Source organism: Schistocerca gregaria, chromosome 2, assembly GCF_023897955.1.
Source record: "Schistocerca gregaria isolate iqSchGreg1 chromosome 2, iqSchGreg1.2, whole genome shotgun sequence".
Lineage (NCBI taxonomy): Eukaryota > Metazoa > Arthropoda > Insecta > Orthoptera > Acrididae > Schistocerca > Schistocerca gregaria.
In genome coordinates this window covers 503,776,268-503,799,259 of record NC_064921.1, presented here as the reverse complement: position 1 = coordinate 503,799,259, position 22,992 = coordinate 503,776,268, and the positions used below count along the sequence as shown (strand labels likewise).

The 22,992-nt window shown below is 36.0% G+C and overlaps 1 protein-coding gene across 6 annotated transcripts in view; it reads right to left on the bottom strand.

The window, feature by feature from the left end:
• Positions 1-21,303, bottom strand: part of LOC126328683 (thialysine N-epsilon-acetyltransferase-like) — a 55,934-nt gene extending 34,631 nt beyond the window's left edge. The window contains exons 1-4 of one of the 6 annotated variants that reach the window (XM_049996060.1): positions 17,898-20,747; positions 17,549-17,792; positions 10,359-10,494; positions 5,647-5,698 (exon numbers count right to left, since the gene is read on the bottom strand). In XM_049996060.1, coding sequence (XP_049852017.1) covers positions 5,647-5,698; positions 10,359-10,424 — 118 coding nt within the window. In that variant the 5' untranslated portion in view covers positions 10,425-10,494; positions 17,549-17,792; positions 17,898-20,747. Of the gene's footprint in view, positions 1-5,646; positions 5,699-10,358; positions 10,495-17,548; positions 17,793-17,897; positions 20,774-20,891; positions 20,995-21,228 lie in introns of those variants that run through there. The other 5 variants (XM_049996063.1, XM_049996059.1, XM_049996064.1 and 2 more) reach the window with 5 other exon arrangements.
• Between the last annotated feature and the right edge of the window lie 1,689 nt (positions 21,304-22,992).

Below are 22,992 nucleotides of genomic sequence, written 5' to 3'. Positions count from 1 at the left end.
TAAAGAATCCTAAATTCACATTGCACAGTGGAAAGCAAAAGCAGTCTCATACACACATCAAAATTTAAAATGACCAATAGCAATATTTTACATATTTGGCTTCCAAAATCCTGAAACAGAATGTTCCAGAATAAAAAATCTTCACAATGTTAATTATAGACTACATGAAAACAGCCTGTCATTATCACAATGCAATTCATGCATGTAAGATGACAGCTCAAAATTGACTAGTAAATTAATTATATTGCTGGTTCATGCCCAAAAAAAATCTAAAATGGTTTGGACAGAATTTTCACTTGGTGTAATGAATGTCAGCTTTCTCAAAATTTTGACAAACAGAAGATAATGGCTTCAAAAAAGATGAAGAAAAAAGCAACTGCCGATTACACAGATGTAAACTTCTGAAATGTGTCATAATTTTAAAATATTTATGGTTAATTCTACAGCTCAGAACAAGATAGGACAGATGTGTAAAATCCATAGTAGGAAAGATGAATGGAAGACAGATTTGAAAGAGTTCTGGGGTAGTGTACTGCATATACAAAGAAAACCACCTACAGGACAAAAATAGGATCCATTCTAGAGTACTGTTTCAGCATTTGAAGTCCTTATCAATCGGACATCAAACAAGTTCAAAAATGGGATGCTAAGATCATGGTGGATCAGACAGCTCATATACAACTCTAAAATTTTGAATTTAAATTTTGAATTTAAATGTCTGGAAAATAGGCAATGTTGTTCCACAAAAGACTGATGGTTAAATTTAGAGGACTGGCATTTGAGAAGACTGACAGCTCTGCAGCCTTTATCGCATACCTTGCATAGGGATCTTGAAAGTAAGATGAGAGAGATTATGGTGCAGAAAGTAAGATAAAAGAGATTATGGTGCACTGCTGTGGATTGCAGTCAATGATTTTTTCTTCATTCAATATGTAAATGGAATAGGAAAGAAAATGGTACTATTCGTATGAAATACCCTCTGCCACACATTGTACCGTAGTTTGTAGAGTAGAAAAAGGAATTCTGCTAGTTTGCTTTGAAGTCTCTCAGTTGAGAGACTGTTAATGAAATTAAGACATAATCCAACAGCAGAATTGACAGTCATTCACTCACATTCTGTGGTTAACTGCCAGTAACTCTTCTTACCCAGAAAAGTAGGTAATTTCCATTATTGATTAATCCACAAATCCATCTATTTTCTCTGTTTTTTATCATTTCTAAATATTTCATATTACAGCAATAAATACAACCCAAATTCATTTTTCAACAAATTTGCACCATGTATAAGTTAGTCTACAGACTGCTTCTGTGCCTGTATTTTGTTTTATCAGCAACGGTACCTAATGGTTACTGTCAAGTGCAGTTGCTCTTAAAAATAGCAGTCCATATGAGAAAATCAGTCATATCTTTACCTGTAGTTTTTCGTACTTTAGGTACTGGGGAAATGCACCGCTCTGTTTAAAAAAGAATAGCTTGTGTAGTCATAGAATCAAACAGCATGTCTGCTTTTATGCTACGCAGCTAATTTGCTGCAAATAATAAACTGTAGCTGTGATCCTGCAATCAAATAGTCTATGCACTGGCTAGAATTTTGAATTAATAAAATATACACAAATACAAAATAATTTTCAAATGAATAATTCAATAACAAAGGTTCTATTCCAATATCTGTAATTGATGTAGGTGACAGAGAATTAAGTTGAATAAAATTTATTCAAGAAAGGACATCTTAAATAAATGGGAAGGGGTCCTACGATAATCAGTTAAAATACAGACTGAAAATACCCTTATCAAATGCAGTAAAGTTACTTTGTGAGCATTACAAGAACGGTAGCAAAATACCCAAATTAAATAGTAATCAAACACCCATGAAAACTAATTTCGTATCATGATCACAATACATTAAACATTCACCAGCTCAAAACAGTTCAAAGTTCAACATGAAGATTCACAGATTAGCACACAGAATACGAAGAGTTACTTATACTCTGTCTATTCTCAGTTCCGTAAACCAAGTAGCAAAAATTAGTGTCTACTCTGGAGCACATTTAGATCCCTTGGAATATAAAGTCCTTTCAAAACTTAGAGTATTGTAGTGGCTGTCACCATCCAAAAACAATCACCTATACGACTCAACCGTGTACGTTAGTCTGTTTGGGTCTGCTTTCTTTCAGCACTTGACACAAAGTGTCTAGAATCTCTCCCATGAGCTCTTCACTCATGAAGTCCCAGTCTCCACTTGACTCCCATAGTGTTCCACCACTGTCCAATTCCCATTGGCTGAAGGCCATCCCCACCACAATATATCATTCTTACACACTACAAACATGATTTGACTTATTTTGACCACTTTCTCACACTAAAATAATATATCATAACAACATTTAAACAAAAGAAATATTATAAACATTTGATTACATTCAGATCATTTGCAATAAGTATAAGTAACAGTTTGTTCATAAATAAATAAACCAGCATTCTTGCACAACTGCTCTTACATTAAATAACTACAGATTGTCGCTCAAAATTGCTTAAACAATTATTTATGCTTGCTTGACAGAATCGTCTTCTGGCACTGTTTTCAACTGTGGTGACCATTAACACATGACCACTTTTAAATTAGCACGCTTTCTTTAATATCATTTGCAATCGACATTTAAATAAAGTTACTGGCAAAATAGTAACCTGTTCACTAAATAAAAACCCAAGTGTAATAATATGTGAGGTACTGATGCGGTGTTCATTTGTTGTGTAAAGTGTTCTGATCAACATTTGCATAATGAAAGAGATATAAAAAGACATTGTAAAACAATAAATAAAACAGATACAAATACACAGATTTTAGGAACGATAGCTACAGTGCAATCCTATCATCTGAGATAACGTTTCTTGAAATCGCATGAAGTGATTATAAAAGTTGTTAAGTCAGAGGGTCATTGTGAAAATGCGTATTCACTGTGAGATATTAACTTCTGTAATTTTCAAGATACTGAGACATTATTGTGTCACTGGATGCGCCTCTTTTTTTTCTGACATCGCAAGTGTACTCAAATTTGCATTAAAATTTCATATTGAATCTCAAAGAGCTGTAACTTGGTCATCTTTCAAATTATCTTACACACCGCCATTTCCAAGAGCACATTCTGCACAAAGGCAATGCAAGCATCATCTGTCCAAATTCCTATCTCTGGGATTTACCCGTTTCCGGCAACACACTCACTGTCTCTGCACCTAAGCTCGCCCCGGTCACCTAACAAAGTTGGAACTGCCGCAGCACACCCTGAGCCCAAGAGACTGCTAGTGTTCAGCCAAACAACAAATTCATCTTACCTTGTACTAATTCAAGGTGGCTGATTAGCTCACATAAATATGTGTAACATTATGTTACATATCCAATGAGCTCTTTCTTTTTTAATCATTATTATGTCTGTCAGGGTAGTAGGAAGAAGCTTTAGAATTTTATGTACCATCAACAAGGTTATGAAAAATGAAACAAAAGCCCAGAGTGAACAACAGGGGTGGAGAAGGATGCAGCAGTGTTCTTTTCAAAGTAACTACTTCAGCATTCACCCTTAGTGACTTAGAAAAACCACCAAAAACTTAAACCTGGATTGCCAAATGGTTGTTTGAACCACACTTGCCCCAAATGCAAATCCAGTGTGCTAACCATTGTGCCACTTTATTCGATCATATTTCTATAAACGGACATACGACGCTCATACTGGTGATAAAACTGCAGGTCAAAAATAAGTTCCAAATCCGGTCAATATTCAAGCAACAAACTTTTCACCAAAACAGTTCTAACTATGAAACTTTCTGACAGATTAAAACTGTGTTTGAACCAAGACTTGAACTCAGGACCTTTGCCTTCTGTGGGCATGTGCTCTACTGAGAGAGCTACCCAAGCATGACTCACGACCTGTCCTTGCAGCTTTACTTCTGCCAGTACCTCATCTCTTAACTTCCATACTAAACACAGTATTAATCTGCCAGGAAGTTTCATACCGGTGCACACTCTGCTGCAGAGTGAAAAATCATTCTGTAGTTATAACTGTAATTAATTTTCACACACTTACTATCTCAGCAAGCACAAACATTCTTTCACTGTAATCCACCACCAAATTGGAGACCAACAATAAAGATACAGAAACACCGACTGTATTACAAGTCAGTTACCACTGATGGTAACTGCATGTTCAGATACAACCACACACTTTTACCCTGAGAAATGGATTTCCTGCAAAACATCAGCAGACGATCTCAAAAGCTGAAATTGTTCTTAAGCTGTTTGCTTAACTGGAGTATCTTCAAAAATTATGCAAGTTAATTAATGAGAAAAATTTCAGAAATTTCTACATAAACCTGAAACTCTGAACTGTTGTTAACTCATCTGCAATTTCACACAATGTGACCTCTGCAAGGTTTTTCTGTGACTGTATGTTACATTTCTTGGAACATGTATGCTTCAGGTACATCACTGTAACAATGTGATGTTGGATAAGGTTGATGATGGTGGTGGTGGTGGTGGTGGTGATGATGATGATAATAATAATAATAATAATAATAATAATAATAATAATAATAATAATAATAACAGTATAGGTTTCTGCTCTCTCATCTCAAATATTCTGTTTGTAAAGGAACTGAAAATATTGTGATTTAATCGCAGAGGTGCTGAAAAATTGTTCCAGTGACACACCAGAGAAATATCTGGTAAACTTTTTATCTTTGAGAGACATAGGAACAATTTCGCCCTTCGTTTTTTTATTTCTTGTATGAACGACTACTTTTTGTTCTGATGGGCTGGTGGGATGTCGTACTGTCTAATTACTAGTGTGTGTGTGTGTGGTAAATGAATGAGTTAAAAGACGCAAGATGTGTTTTATATTATTTTCATCACACAACAAGCCTTATTCCCATGCCTATGGAGTATTTATGTTAAGCAGAGAAGGCGAGTTTGAGATGGAACCAAAGATCTTCAAAAAGGCGCTGCTCAACAATAGAGGTACGTGATTGTGCACTCTACTTTCCTTTCGTGGCCGCTAAAATTACTTCCGATTCGTTTTGCCGAGACATTCAGAACCTGCAATCTTCTTTTTCTTATATAGTCCGATGCAAAAGAAATACTCTTAGATTTAAATAATTGCCATTCTTTTACCCAGGCCACGGGGAATGATAGAACGTACGTGCCTCTACTCTGAATGTACGTTCGCAATCTCCGAGTGTGTTACGACGAAATTATTTCACAATGAAAATTTCTCATCAGACCGCAACCACTCGCACGCGAATGTACGTACCCTCTGAATGTATCTAGTCAGTCACGCGCGTTGTTCAAAAGCTTTACTTTTAATATTCAGTGGATTACATTTCCGAAATTAATTTTTGTTTATGCTGCAAATCGTACTTCACGCGAAGTATTTATTACCTAAGTTTCAGGCTCAAATTAAAAAAGATTCCGAATAATAGAAATAAAGAATAACAATCAAACAAATCAAACCTAAATAAACAGAAAGAGGGAACGTTACATGTTTCACTTACTTTGTAAATGTACATGTACTGATATAACTCCCTAAAATTGCAAATGTAAATAAAAACAGTTTTGGTATAAAAAGATTATCTTCTGTGCTTTATTGTCAGTATACTAACCATCAACAGTTATGTGTACATTGTCCGGCATCTTTTCAAAATCTGCAAGTTCCTGAAAAAAGAATTGCAACTACTTTATACACAATCTTGACAGACATAACTTTTACCACATCATGAATACACATGTACACATTTAGTAACACTAAATGAACATCCAAGGAGTTACATGGAAACTAAATAAAAGAAAACAAGTCTACTTTACATCTGAATGTAAGTTAGCAATTTGAAAATTAGCACAGTCATTGTCAATGACTGGGAGTCACTATTTTTTATGGCAATCAATTCTGCTTAGAAGAAAGTGTATTCCCACCAGGGAGTTGAAAAGTTTGTTTAGTTTTCCTGTGTATAGCAGTTTGGTAAAGAAACTATTGCCAGCAATGTTAATTTCAGCCTCGGAAATAATACCTTATGAACATTTGCAAAAATCACAATAACAGCAGAAGAATTTGAAAAATACCGATAAGTCACTACAGTAAAGCAGAGGACACTGTGAAAAGTGAATGATCACAGAGTGGATGTAAGTTATGTCTCAAAAAGCTAACTAACTGCTGTGTGTCACATGTCAGTAAACTCAGCAAACAGAGGAGTGTGATCAGTTGATTGAAAAATTTTAGAGAACTCATCGCTATTGAAATGACGAATTTTCATTAAAGCAGCAACCAGCAAGTAATGAGTTTTCAAAACACACATCATCAAAAGGGAAACAGAAATGGAAAACAAGAATTATTATTTTAAGCCATTTCTTGGTGAGTGTAACTCACTTGTGAACGTTCCATTTGAACATGAACATTTACATGAATGAGCAGACTCAGTTCACCTCTTTTGGACAATGTCACAACCTCTACATAGAAGAACCACCTTGGTGCCTTCATTCATAAATGGATAATAACACAAATTCCCATTCCTGTGCGCACACAGCTCAACTCCAGTGTATGTTTGTCCTAATCACTGCTGTAGAATACACACGTAAATGTGTCAGAATTGTCAACTGAGATGCCTTGATAGTTTACATCAAGAATTGATAGAATAAGAAGTTGTTGTCCTTATCTTTGCTTGGTTGTCATCTATGGGACCAATTGTGTACTAGAAAATGGGGTCCTAACCCAAAATCTAGGTCGTACAATAATAATAATGTTTGTGAAACAAGGCAGAAAAGTGTTTCATTTACTCAGTACAGTAATTTTTTGTACTAATTTTAAAAATTTTATAGACATGCTGCTGCCTTGGGAGATTACAATGGAAATTATTTATTTGCAAATAAGCTAATTTGCTTAAAATTACTTCATGATACTAATAGCATTACCTCAGTTAATACGGCCCACTCACAAACAATTTCTACTTCAACTAAGAAGTATTACTAATACATCAAATGAACTACAATGTATTATGATTGTTATAACCAACAACTGCTCATGTCAGTACTTCTGTCTTTTACAGATAAACAAATGGACAAAGAAATAAGTAATAACTTAAGCAATAAGAATTATCATGGTAATAAACATCCAATAAAAGCCCAAGAGTTGTTCAAATTAACAGGTGGTGAAGCTCTGTGTGCCACATTTTCCACATAGCTCATTCAGTTTCCACTTATCTTCTGCTAATGACTATATCAAATTTTATTCTTCAAATGAGTTCATCTCCTGATTTGTCTGCTACAATCAACTTTTTTCAAGTACTTAGTCATTTCCCCATGATGAATTAAAGGGCACAGTACCAATCTTATTTTAAAATTACATATATTGCAAATATAACAATTCTGGTTTTTATCATAAATGGCATGGTATGATGCTGAACTGTATAGAACATTAAGTTGTAAATTTTTTCTCCGCTGTACAATAAGATATCATCTAAACAATGGAGCATACTGTATCACTATTGTACGTAAATTATGTATTGATTTTTGTTTAGACATTGCATACTGGGCCTACTGATAACCTTGTTGTTGCAAAGCGTTTTAATAATCTGGTAATCCATATAAATATTGCATTTCAGTTATAATATTCCTTAGGTAAGGTGTCTTGTGAATATCCTGTAGTTATATAAGCCCAAAATGCATATTAATAATCTGACAATGTAAATTATTTTTAATGTTCAGAAGTAAATGAACTCTAGTCTGCTCAGCAGAAAGGGAAACACCAGGTGCCTCTACCATCACTACCAACACCAACTACATCTGTACATCAGTATTACTGAATTGTCCCTGTATGCTTGTGACACTGATTTCTTGTTCTACTGGCCATTCATTCCATGTATCTCCACTTGTACCGGCCACACTTTTATCATCGATATATTGGGTAACCATTGTTGCATTGGCCTATTTTGTGATTCAGATCTGCTTGTGTTACTGTGATGGGTACACTGCAATATACACTACTGGCCATTAAAATTGCTACACCAAGAAGAAATGCAGATGATAAAAGGGTATTCATTGGACAAATACATTATACGAGAACTGACGTGATTACATTTTCACACAATTTGGGTGCATTGATCCTGAGAAATAAGTACCCAGAACAACCACCTCTGGCCGTAATAACAGCCTTGATACGCCTGGGCATTGAGTCAAACAGAGCTTGGATAGCGTGTACAGGTACAGCTGCCCATGCATCTTCAACACGATACCACAGTTCATCAAGAGTAGTGACCGGCGTATTGTGACGAGCCAGTTGCTCGGCCACCATTGAACCGACATTTTCAATTGGTGAGAGATCTGGAGAATGTGCTGGCCAGGGCAGCAGTCAAAACATTTTCTGAATACAGAAAGGCCTGTACAGGACCTGCAACATGCGGTCATGCATTATCCAACTGAAATGTAGGGTTTCGCAGGGATTGAATGAAGGGTACAGCCACGGGTCATAACACATCATCCACTGTTCAAAGTGCCGTCAATGAGAACAAGAGGTGACCGAGACGTGTAACCAATGGCACCCCATACCATCACGCCGGGTGATACGCCAGTATGGCGATGATGAATACACACTTCCAATGTGCATTCACCGCGATGTCGCCAAACACGCATGCGACCATCATGATGCTGTAAACAGAACCTGGATTCATGCGAAAAAATGACGTTTTGCCATTCGTGCACCCAGGTACGTTGTTGAGTACAACATCGCAGGCGCTCCTGTCTGTGATGCAGTGTCAACGCTAACCGCAGCCATGGTCTCCGAGCTGATAGTCCATGCTGCTGCAAACATCGTCGAACTGTTCGTGCAGATGGTTGTTGTCTGTTGACTCAGGGATCCAGACGTGCCCGCACGATCCATTACAGCCATGCAGATAAGATGCCTGTCATCTTGACTGCTAGTGATACGAGGCCATTGGGATCCAGCACGGCATTCCGTATTACCCTCCTGAACCCACCGGTTCCACATTCTGCTAACAGTCATTGGATCTCGACAAACGCGAGCAGCAATGTCGTGATACGATAAACCGCAATCGTGATAAGCTACAATCCGACCTTTATCAAAATCGGAAAATGATGGTACGCATTTCTCCTCCTTACATGAGGCATCACAACAACGTTTCACCAGGCAACGCCGGTGAACTGCTGTTTGTGTATGAGAAATTGGTTGGAAACTTTCCTCCTGTCAGCACGTTGTAGGTGTCGCCAGCAGCACCAACCTCTTGTGAATGCTCTGAAAAGCTAATCATTTGCATATCACAGCATCTTCTTCCTGTCGGTTAAATTTCACGTCTGTAGCATGTCATCTTCGTGGTGTAGCAATTTTAAAGGCCAGTAGTGTAAGTGTTACAAATACATCTTCTGTGGTTATCAGATGGACAAATAAAAAATTTATCCATTTTTAATTACAGATACTAGCCATGTTGCAGGTAGATTTCGCAACTGTGACATCACTGTGTGTCAAGCTGCGTAAGTTACTAATAGCCCTAACAACAAGCAAAAATTTATTCCTGTTTGTGCGCAGTGGCTCTTCTCAGTTACCTAGGATCAGGAAGTAAGAGGAGAGTCTAAACAGAAGAGACTTTACTTATCTTCCCATATGGTACATGTCAAATGACATGCAGTACAACACCCTCACCTTTCCCAAAAATCATGCTCTGAGGTGATGTGAAATAATTTCCACCCATTTTTTCATAACATGAACTAGAAATGGTGAGAAAACGTCATGTTTTGGTCTAGTACCAATGAGACAGGTGAAGATTCATGTTAATCAACATGCACCACATATACAATCAAAAAAATATAGATGAAGATAATAAAAATTTTCTTCAGTAAAAACTATTATAATTTATAACAATTCTTTGTGCTTTTGTAAAGTAATTACATGTTTCTGAAGAGTGATGATTATAGTAATAGTAGTAATGATAGTAGTAATAATAATAATAATAATAATAATAATAATAAATATAATAATAATAATTCACTGTACTTTATTAATGCTTTTCACTCTAAAAAGAAATAACTGTTATTGTCCTAGGGTCTTAAAAGGATTTGAAACATGTAATTAATTACTTAATATTTTCTTTCATTCTGCAGTGGAATATGCAGTTTTGAAACTCCCTGGCAGATTAAAACTACATGCAGGCAAGATTCCTGGTTTAACTTCAAGTATGGGGCATAGCTTTAAGCTACTAGGAAGCATCACTTAATATTTTACTCCATCATGTTTTACAGCTTTTGTACGAGAAAATAGCACATATTCTCATTAACTGAAACCAGGTAACTATTTAGTTCATTGCATAACTACCTTAATTAGTCGTTTTATTTCACTGCAGTCCTCCTTCCTTGCTTCTCTGATGATTATACCTTCCATGGTGTTTTGTCTGGACGGCCTTGTTGTGCAAATGCTGCTGGTTACATTAAATGGAGTTTCCCCGTATTACCTGCCATGAGTAAGTAGGTTGTTCAGTTTCTACATTTGACTGACAACAGAAAGTTCACCACCAATATTTATCTGCTAGAATTGTAACAATGAAACATAAACTACAGGAAATAAAAAAATTATACAAAGGGAACAGCAACCCAAGTCACTCCATAATGCTATGGACAATGCATCTCAGACAATCAATACACAATGGACAACACATGCACTATGGTCTTTGCAACCCAATCAGCTACTGGATCTTGATATTTCAACAGGATACTACCAATCCTAACTCTCAAGCACAGTACTATCATCTATGTCATTGTCATCAGTGATATGCCAGCATTGGAAACTTAATAAACAAGAGCATAAACTTCAAACAAAAGTGAGAATACTTCCATGGTAACAACGGTATTTTAACTCTGACAGAACTAGATTTGGCAACAATATATCAGATACAGTTTTTTTCTAGTGACTTCGGATTCCAACAAATGGCTAAGAGGCTATATACAACAGTTATCAAATCCAACTGTGGTGGGAATATGCACTGTGGCATGTACATACAGTTTTTGATACTTGAACTGCACTGGGTGAAACTATGATATTAGCAAACACTGGACATGCTGAGCAGTGGGAAAAATTCCAGGCTAAGGCACAGAAAGTGTTTGGTGATTTCCAACAATAGGCTCATCAGCTAATACCGTTAGTGACATTTTGAGCCCATGGTGCACACCGTTTTTCTTGGCATCTTGAGTTCATAATTATGCATCAGTAGAAGTTATTACACTTCAAATCAATGGCACTTTATGTAACTCAGTAGTTCATAGTAGATGCTATCTACACTGCCTTAGAAAAGAAAGATATTTATCTACAGTGAGGCAGGCCACTTGGGAAACACAAAACATACATACATAACAACTGCACTGCATGAGCAAGAAAGACTGACTTCATATATACCACTGCTTTCCAGCTATAGTCGGTGCATGAAACACAGCTAAAAAAATAACGAAAAAATTTGTGTGCATACAATACATACCTACATTTAGACCATTTTGAAATTTTTAACTATGCAGCCATAACATGATCAAGGGAAAAAGTAAGGAACCATCCAACAGAAACAGTCACAAAATATATGTATCAAGCACTTTAACACCAAAGTTACCCATGGCAGCTGACATCATCAAATAATGATCCATTGGAAGAGAGCAGACTGCAAGAAATTTTGGTAAATTTTGAAAGCTGTCATGGTGAGTAGGGCACCTTATATTTGCTTGATTATCTAAGAAGGTGTTTAGGCATCTTCCAAACACCAACTTTAGGGTCACAGCTTAAGATAATATAAGAAACTATCAAGATTGAAGTGAGGCATACTTGGGAAATAATACATTGGGTACATTCATACATACTGAATGAACAGAGAGCTGCTGTAGAAATTAAAAAAAAAAATGCTAAGGCACTTTATATTACATGTGATAAATAAAGCTGGAATGTATTTGTGCCATTTACACGTATGTACCCAAGTTAACAGGTCTCCAAGATCCCCCCCCTCCTAACAAAAATTGCTTTTTGTTGACATCATCCATACCAAACTAAACTAAGCCCTGGGACAACAGGGAAACCTACATACTTGGTGCCCCAATGTGGTGAATGTACTAGTTCTGACCATATGATATGAGCATTTAGAAAACAGTAATCAAGTTGCTGTATGCAAGATGGCACAGGAAACACACTTTGACTGCATTATGCATGGCGACATCAGAGGCACATTAGAAGCTGAACACAGTCAATGTGATTATGGACTTGGAATTGAATGTTGCCCATAGAGTCACCTCCCAGTTGCAGAACAGATTCCATTAGAGAAAAAACAATCATTCAGCAACATTACAAGTAGGATCATCCACCTGCTACAATCCAGAGGCAAGATGGTTATCTTGCCTTGCCCCTGAATCACTGTCAGAGTACATATTTTTTGCTTCAAGGGTTTGCTCTGTTATACTTGATGACCCACCAGAAGCATTTCGCACTCACAAACATACCAGCAGTCTTGGTACACATGGTGCCTTGCCTAAAGTGAATGCCCAATCATGTTCACGGATTAGTCTTGGTCCAGGCAATATTGGGGTGGTCCTACACGAGTGTTCTTGTGTGTGGGCAGCATCATGTTAGAAGTACATACGCCATTGATTGTGTTTTTAGTTGCATTGTGATCGCTGCAGTCTGTAGGGGCCTTCCTCATGATGCACATAGACCTAGACTCTACAAGCACCTTGAACAAGATGATATCATACATCTACAATCACCAGCTTGCTTGACAGAGTTATTAAACATGTATGGAAAGTTCTTGGCAGAATAACTGCAACAGACTGTTACTGGTCTAAAGCCAACCTTTCAGTGCTCACATCATCATTGTGTGTCATGTTTTCCTCTTCTCTTCCCTGCATACATAGAATATCCTTTAACATGAGTTTTTGATACTGGTCTATAATGCCATTAAAAAACCACCACAGTGTTTTCAGATCATCTTTCTAATCTACAAATGTCAGAGGAAAATTACAAGACATAGCTCATATTCCACAAATGTGAAGCATACAACAATTAAATCACCTAGCAAAAACAGAAGTTGAGAAAATCTTTACAGTTTCACAATGCAAGCTAAGTAGAAGCATCATCACCAACAGGATGAAAAAATCAATACATTACATATCCATGTGACGATCTTATGTGAAGATTTATACTAGTTTAGCCAGTATGGTAATCAGAAAAGCTCTTGAAATGATACTCCAGGTAATGTTTGGTGATACAATGAAAGTCCAGTTCTTCTGAGAATAATAAATGTGAGCACTATTTGTCACACACATCATATGAAATTTCACAACGGCATATTTGAGGACCAGATGGGCACTCAGTGGGCATCAACAGCCTGCAATGGTCTGACAGCAACAGCTGATTAATGATCAATGAACCTAAATACAGAGGACTCAAATGCATCTTGAAGATCTAGGTGGTGTAACAAGGGACATCATTAGTTTTCTGAGCGAACAGCAACACTATTATTGATGACCAGTACTTAACTTTACCACAGTCTTTATGACACTAAGCAATAAAGCAAGCAGAAACGTTCTGTAACACAAACAAACTACTTGTTGTTTTTACTGTTACCTGCCCCTAATGTTTGAGCAGAACAAAGCTCACAAAGTGTCAGTAATAACACAAAAATCATTCATATTTACTCAAAATTTCACACTCTTATCACAATATTTATTGGGTTATACTCTCAGAATGCATTCCTTTTTAGGTTGAATATAAGAACCACTAATGAGAATAAATCTTTGTGCACTGGGAAAGATTGCACATCACTTCATACTTGATATTATCAATGCCAAGTACATCTGACAGAGCTGATCCTCTTCCATGAACTTTCAATAAAATGGAAAGCACAAAAAATGTTCAAATAAGCAAGCTGATTTTGGAACTACTTAGCTTAACACCTAGAAAGTACTAAGCATCAGAATAAGGTAATGAGCTGCACCCAAAATTCATTACAACATAGCAACTGGTAGTAGAGGATTACAAATGCTCACAACATCTGTAATTTATATCTGCATCTATGCTCTACAAAGCACTGTGAAGTGCATGGCAGGGGCCACGCCCCACTGTACCAGTTATTAGGTTTCCTTACTGTTCCATTCATGTACGGTGCTTGGGAACAATGATTGTTTGAATGTGTCTGTACATGCAGTAATTATTCTAATCTTATTCTCACAATCCCTGTGTGAGTAATGATACAACTTCTGATTACATGGCACCACTGCCAAAAGAATAGCTCTGAAAGACAATAAGTGATATTCATTTTGTATGGTGTGACATCACTAAGGAAATAATGTGTAACACTAGGCAAATAATTGTAGAACACAAATGTGGAGTATTTTGGAAATATATGTAAGAAAGCTGGTGAAGAAATTTAACTGTGATCTGCCATGTACTACTTGTCTAGAATTACAACATATGCACACAATTACACAATCTTTAGGTTCCAGTTAAACTAAATGTATGCTGTCCTCAACAGAAAAGTAATTATGAACTATAAAGTGTTCCACTAGGTGTGTTTCTAGTGGGGGTGGTACATCCTTGCCTTCAACTGACCCTTTAGCTGACTGTCTCTGCTATTTATGGGGATCTACATTTTTAGATGAACCCTGAAGCATACTGAAACTTGAATTTTTGCCACACAGATCAGGGCCAGAGGTGAAAGAAGCTGTAAGTGACTGAAAAAATTCTGTAACTGACTCACAATTAAATCTCAAATCTTTCGATTTGTAGTCCGACACTCACCGAGTCATACATCCAATTTAACTGCAAAATAGCAACTGAACAACTAAAGTCAACTTTGATTGAATGAAAAATTGTAATACACAGGACAGCTTGTAAAAAACTACTTTCAATCCTCCATAAATGAGTTAGACAGGAGCATTAACATAATGTGAGACAGGATGAGATTTCCTATGTAACAGAGGATAGATTATATAAAATCCGATGAAAATATGACACAATTTAAATTTCATTTATATATACTATATATACATTTATATATACTATTACTTATAATAGTATATATAGTATACTTAGAATAGTACATATATAAACAAGAACTTAAACAAGGAAGCATTCCATCTCATGCACTTTTTAATGTTGTAATGGAGGGAATGAGTAGGACAGTTACAGATACAGTAAAAGAAAAATATGATTTTTGCAGATGATATGGTAATATGGGGTGATAAAGAGGTAGCTGTACAGTTACAGCTTGCATGGAAGGAAATAATGAAAAGGTATGGATTAAAAATAAATAAAGATAAGAGTGAAGTAATTGTATTTGGAAGAGACAAAGGGATCAATGGGAAAATTACTTTGTATGGAGAACACCTCAAAGTGGTAGACAGTTTCACTTATTTAGGGAGTGAAATACCTTGTTATGGAAGAATAACCAACGAAATTAATAGGAGGTTACAGAAGGGAGGCTATTTCTACCAAACAATAAAACACCTGATTTTGAATAAGGAAGTTTCATAAAAAGCAAAACTCTTTATGTATAAGAGTTCGTACTTCCCTGTTGTCACCTATGGAGAAGAAACATGAACAATGACAGAATGAGCCTGGAGCAGACTGCAAGCAGGGGAAATGAAATTTCTCAGAGCAGTTAACAGAAAAACAAGAAGGGTATGGAATGTAGATATGAGAAAGGACATTAAACAAGAAAGAATGAGAAAAGAAATAAATAAATATATATATTAAGATGGTACGATCATGTTAAGAGGATGCATGGTCAGAGACTTCCCTAAACTATGGAAGAACTAAAGATGGATGGAAAAAGACCTAAAGAGCCCCCAAGAACACGGTGGAAAACAGGAGTGAGAATATCTGTGGAAAGGAGAGGTGTGACCTGGCAGCAAGTGGAGGAAGAAAAGTGGTGGGAGGACTGAGACAAATGGAGAGGACTCGTCAGCACCCAGACCCAGCAGTAGCTGGAGCAGGATCCGGATACATACATACTATTACTTGCTATAAAACAATAGTAAAATGAGTTGAACTAAATGGTACAAGTTATATAGTGCTTCGCCTCTTCAATTTTTTGTAGTTTATGTATAATATATGTACGTTATATGCACAATAAATACTCATCAGGTGTTTGTCTATCATGTATTACAGAATTTCATAATTTAGCTTCAAGTTTTAGACATTTATAATGAAAGTATGTTACCTGTGGAGATAAACAAATTGTCACTTTCCAGATAAACATAGAACTCAGGCTACATAACAGATCAATATATTGTAACCAAATTTCTTGTACGGAGGGGCAGGCATCATCATGTCCGAACGAAGAAAATATTAAGGGAGAAAAAAAGAGGACAGAAAAAATCTCTCAAAAACAAAGTATCACAGTACACAAAACTGTGAATTATGGAATCTGCTTGGCTAGAAGTCATTATCAAACTGTTCTGTTTAGAAACAGTCAATCCTCACCTACAGATATTCTCCTTTGCAATTTAAACACATCATACAGAGGAAAAACAAATGATATAAGCTATTTTCACAATGACCATAACTTATTGTAACTGACTCTGGACCAGGCCAATGATAGTGCTAGTGTACAAGTTTTCAGTTCCTCCCTGCAGAAGTCACAAAATGGCTCTGAGCACTATGAGACTCAACTTCTGAGGTCATCAGTCCCCTAGAACTTAGAACTAATTAAAACTAACCAACCCAAGGACATCACACACATCCATGCCCGAGACAGGATTCGAACCTGCGACCGTAGCGGTCTCGCGGTTCCAGACTGTAGCTCCTAGAACCACTCAGTCACTCCAGCCAGCTGCAGAAGTCATACATACATTCAGTATATGACAAACCCTCATGAGCTCACCTGTATTTAGGTTAGCCTTCAAAAGTTAAATGTAAACTGAAACAGTTTTCATTTGTAGTGAATTCAGCAAGTATTAATCCACCCATACAATTAAACTAATTTCACTTATCACGAGTTCACTGTGAACTACTTTATTTTGCATTGAATGAGATAGAGATAACTTTATCTGGAAACACTATTATTTGATAGGAATTAATTTGCATTAGATTTTGGCTATGAGTACGTGAATTCATACACTATGCAAGCATACAGTAGCCAAATGAAATGTTGCATACAAATTGAACAAATTTATCCACGTGTTAGAATTTAATATTTTTCCATTTGCACAGAGTATGCTAACCACATTATGTTTCTAGAACATAATCAAATGGTAAATGCAAGAACCGCCTGCAAAGGATACATTGTCCATTAGGAATAACATAGAGATAAACCACCCCAGGTTACATATTAGTTGATGTATTACTATTTTAGGTAGTAAGCCACTTTGTGTTGATAACGGTGCCTACAGAGTTTTAAACATTTAACATCATCAAGGCAGTGCAGTTACTTATAGTGCATTTTGTACTTTTATGCAGTGTCATGTATTTTGTCCATGTTTTTCATTTTTGCAGTAGTGTTTCTATTTTCAATATTTCTCTTTTAATTATTTACTTACTGTGCATGTTGCTCCCACAATGTGTATGATGTGTTTTAATACTCCTTTTCCAATCATGTACCGAGCAAGGTGGCTCCTCCAGTCTTAATTTACTGGACATCCATGCAGGACTGGGGTGTATTCCTTGTCAGCCACCCTGGCTTGGATTTTCCATGGTTTCCCCTTGTTGCTAAAGTAGATGCTGGGATGGTTCCTCTGTTTAGCCCATGGTCAATTTCCTGCCCTATCCTCACCATATCCTATCCTATTTTGTAAATGTTTTATGTGTATACATTATTTCTGTATGTTTCTGATGTATTCAATATTGTGCCAAATGGTCCAAGGACCAATAAATAAATAAAATGAATACCTGAAGATGTTCACATCTGATGAGCAAAACTGGTAATAAAACAAATACGTCATTTAGGAGTACTGCCATTAAGGTTCAACTAAATTGATATACCTGAAAAAATCAGCTTGGCTCGTATACTAACAGAAAACAATTGGAAAGCTGCTTTAATTGTTGGTTGGACTGAATTAAAACAAAGTATCTGCAACAGTCAAGCTGGAGGAGGGAGAATGTTTGACATAGTAGGGCAACGACGTTTGTGATGGATGTATTTAATGCTAATTATGTGTTTATTGTGGATCTGTGAACCCAGAAAACTTGTTTAATCTGTGGTTTCTTCTCTCTTTCCGCTGTCATATTTGTATTACCAACAGTTTGCAGCTCATTATTACTAATTATGAATTTGAATCTCTCCTGTTACTCTCTAGTGCATTACATGAGATGTTGTACAATCCTGGTTCTCCCCACAACTAATAAACTTCGCACATTCCACCTCTTCTGTGTTTCCTACCACTTTTCCAGGTCTCCCAAATTAAAGATTCATAACACTTTGTTTTCTTCCTGCCTTCCTACCTTCAGGTCCTAGCTAATTTCCAATATTCCACTTCCTGAGGCTGATACCCAAGTAGGCCTATTTGTACTTTCTTCTGAATATTGTACCCATTCTTTATTTTTGACACTTTTATTCTAAACATGCCACAAGCAGGGATACATCATACTATCACTGTTACAACTGTAAGTGAGCTGCATGGAGCAACTGCAGATATGTTTGTATGTTAAAAGTGTAAACTGTTGTGTTTTAATTTGGATATAATCCTAAATTAAACACCAATCAAATGCAGTTCTTGCCCTGATATCAGGTTTTTAATGAATTTCAGTAGAGAGATTCTGCAGAAGTACTATAAATGAGTATACAATAAGTATGCTAGTCCCACTGTTGTATATCCATTCTGTCTCACCAGTGAGCCACAGAATATCTATCCACTTAACAGGTCACCTGAATATTAACCGTATTTCTTCTTGTGTCTATTTTGGTTTTTGGAATGCTGTAGGTGGTTACTGGCTGATCTGTAGCATACCCCAAGGTCAAAGTTACATTGGATTGTGACACTTTGGTTATGAATAGATGCAGCTAACAAAAGTGAATATGAAATATTAAATATGGTGATTTATTAATCTCAAGGTTGTCTGACCTCTAGGTTATGCTGAAACGTGACACTTTCATTGAAAGTTAATGAAGTGGTATCTAAAACTTCACTTTAAACACAGTGGACACTACCATACAGAAAGAGAAAGAGAGAGAGAGAGAGAGAGAGAGAGAGAGAGAGAGAGAGAGAGAGATCCAACAAAATCTAAAATCAAAGTTATGAAAAATGCAAGAAATGTAGAATGAACAGACTCAAAATGGCGTAAAACTCAGCTGATAAGTAAACAAGCACAAATATAAGGAAAAGGAACAGACAAGATGGAACAATAAACCTCACACTCACAAACTATAGATTCTGAAATACTATAACAAATGTATTCACAGAATATTAGTTGAGTTATAATATCTACAATGCTCCAGCTAATATCCAAAACATAAAAATCTACGAAATTGAGCATCTGTCTTCAAAATACTTGCAAATGGCTGCCTCTATGTTTTAATGTCAAATCTCTGGACAGCTGCACTCCCCAAGGACTTTTCAGTTTATGACATGTATTTTGAAACCAGTCATTCAACAAATATATACTGTCTTCCTGTATGAATGGTCCTTTAATTACCACTACTTATTTATGACTCTTGCTTCTAATATGAGGTTTACAAATAATCCTGCATTGTTCTCTAGACAAATAATAACAGTTAAAAATTGGTTGTAACTTTTCATCAAGTACAAAACCTGAAGTCGGTCTGAATACAAGATTAATTGATTAGGCACGATCCTGTAGGAGGTTTTATGTCATTGCCTTCCTCTAAACTGACGTAACCAACCATTTATGGAACTTGAATCTTATCGTGGAAGCCAATCTAAGACCATGTACCTCACCTTATGCTGTCATTAGACTTGTCACGAACGTGATAATTTACTGCCAACTGAACTTCATATTTTTCAAACAGTCCTTTTACCTGATGTAATCTGCAAATCGGTACATCAATCTTTAAACTCCTGTCACAAAATAGCAGTCATTAGCAATGGAGGTAATGTTTCTGTGACACCAACCATGTATTGAACAGATTCCATGCTTGTATACTCCAAAGGGTTTCGTGTCACAATACCCATATTACGAAATTTTCCCGTGGTTTTCACTGTCATCCTTACTGTTAATGGTTAAACGCGTACCTTCATTTAATAATGGTAGGAATTATCATTGCGACGACTTTTTCTTACAAATAAATTTTCGTCCCAAGCACATCTCTTAAGACTGTAAGAAGGAATGATAATCTAAATAAGACACAATGTTCCATACGTATCACAAACGAACGAGAAATTAAATTGTCAGGATATAGGCGGTATATACTTGGCGTTAGAAACTGCTGCTTCTTAAATAGCTAGTCACTTAAGATTAGGTTGACTATCAAGACAACATGACTTTAACAGTGCAGGCATCACACCTCCTATAGTTAATCAGTTTCTTTTTTTCCTCAAGTTTATGAAACAGCAATCTCAGTGCTGAAAAAGTTTAAGAATGAATTGCAAATAAGACTCAAGAAGTATTTAAAGTACCGAATTTTCGCGATGATATATGATACTTTCATTCTGTGTGAAACAGTTGATTTCTTTTCGCCAGGCTACCACGTTTGGTTTGTTTTGTTTACATACTACATACAAATTTCGGTAGCAACCTATCTCACAAACTATCTTCCGTTCATCAACGATATTATAGCACATTGGTGACATAAAGATGTTAGAAACAAATGTAAGATGTTCCAACTTTCTCTATAGAAAGATCTTTACTTCAATAAATTCATAACTAAATTTACTTATCAGAAATAACGTGCAACACTAATAATAACCATTAATGATAAATACGCACTATCAACGTGTATTGAACAGGACTCCAAACTTCAACGTTTTCTTTTGTGAAGACCAATTCACACTGGCCGTCACGTTACGGCTCACGTCAGTATGCATTTACACTCACTACGCCAGGTCACCTTACCAGTTAGGTTTTGAGTGATATTACCTTGATTAACAGTTCTTTGTCTTCCATTAGCCATGACTGGACAGACAGCGTCAATTTTACGGTAATATTACCACATTAAAATTAATTTTAAAAAATGGCAGTTTAACGTATGATGCTATAGTCAGATCTATAGGGCATATACTTAAGAACTAGAGAACAATATACTTTACAATAATAAGACACTCACGTAGTAAAATAGCTGCTGTTTTAATTGACACTGAGTTGCAGTTTAGGTAAGAACAGTTCTATCACCAGAGAAGTATTCAGGCGGTCAGGCCAATTCACACTGGCCGTCCCGTCAAAACAGTCTGCAACGCAGTTCAAAAGGCGGCATGCACACCGCCCGTCCCGTCACGGCACTATCTAGGTATCTTGAGAGAAACGTAATGCTGACTGACTTCATCCAAAATATAAACAGTAGGTACTTCTTCCTCAAGCTCCTCGTATAATGTGTGAAATTCCCCTTCTGTACTATGTAACGACATTTTTTGGCCCAAGCGCTTTCTTTGTGTTGTTTTGTATTTCTGTTTTCATTCACTAATATACAAGTTACGCCTGCAAACCATTTTAGTCCAATAAATGTCATTTTCATACACACGAGGACACCTGCTCATATAAATTATTGCGTTGTGTCTGTGCATTCCGCGGGTAAAAACAGTTGAAAATAAACTTGCGAAGATCAGAATTCCCGCGAATAGAACAGCAGTGCGAGTTGAGATCCTGAGACTTGAACTGACTTGACGTGCCGTGACGTTAGGGACAATGTGGATTGGCGTTTCTTCTATACTGTACAACGGTTGTTCTTTTAGTATACACAAAATTTTAGTCCTAAATTGAAGGATGGCTGAATATCGATAGATTATTATATTATTTTAGAACCACCACTTGGAAGCTGTTTCGCGACTTAGTAAATTGAAATCTGGGCATGTCTATACTGCCTTGATGCTGTGTTGATGAACTTCATTTCTCTTTCTGTAGGTTTCATGATGGTAGTAGAAATCAGTAGTTTCCAGTTCAATTTTTTAAAGGAAATTCCTTCGCTTATTTCTTACGCTCATCCTTTTTTTATCAAAAAATCTTCATAGAAACTACTAATTTCTACTATTATCGTCCAAATTTCAAGTCTAACTCACTCATTTTCATTAAAAACGCTAATATTATTATTAAATATATAGAAAATTAAGAGGAATGAATTTTTAATTATGTTCACTAATTATAAAAATCACCTTTTTTTATTAAAAAGTGGAAGTAAGAAATAAAAACAAAACGATTTTTATATGTTCTACAACTTACCTAAATTTTTCAATCGATTTTAACAACTCAAAATGCAAACATAATCTATCAAAAATTCTAATTTAAATTTCTGTTCTGTGCGTTGTACTTCAAATTCTTTTTACCATACATTACTATATACACAAGTCTTTTATCATTAAAAGTTGCACAAACTTTCATAGTTGACTGCAGACTTGAAAAAATATTTTTTCTATAAGTCATGTTAATCACATAGATACGGCAGTTCGTTATGAAATTATGTGGAGTTTTGTCAATGTCTGCTTTGAGTAGTGTCAATCGTTTAAAAACGAGAAATGCATCGTAAGGTTCAGAAAATTATTTGGAATTTGGAATTTGTTTGCTCTGAGAAAATTTCGTTTCTTCCATTGTTCATATATATATACTGTAACTTGACGTGATACAATAATGAACAGGCAGGTAATTAATTATTTTTATGATCTGTATGAAACGTAACAAATACTAAATATTTCATATCAAATGCTGTAGAGTTGTAGAAATGAGTAATATCTTACTCAGAACTCTTATTACCACTTAATCCTACAACTTCTATAGTTTGAATTTCATAAAAAGATTTTGGAATTTTCGGATTTTTCAGGTATTTGTTCGTTGTTCAAGTTCATAATTCGGTTCATGTTTAACAATTGGTACATGTTGAGAG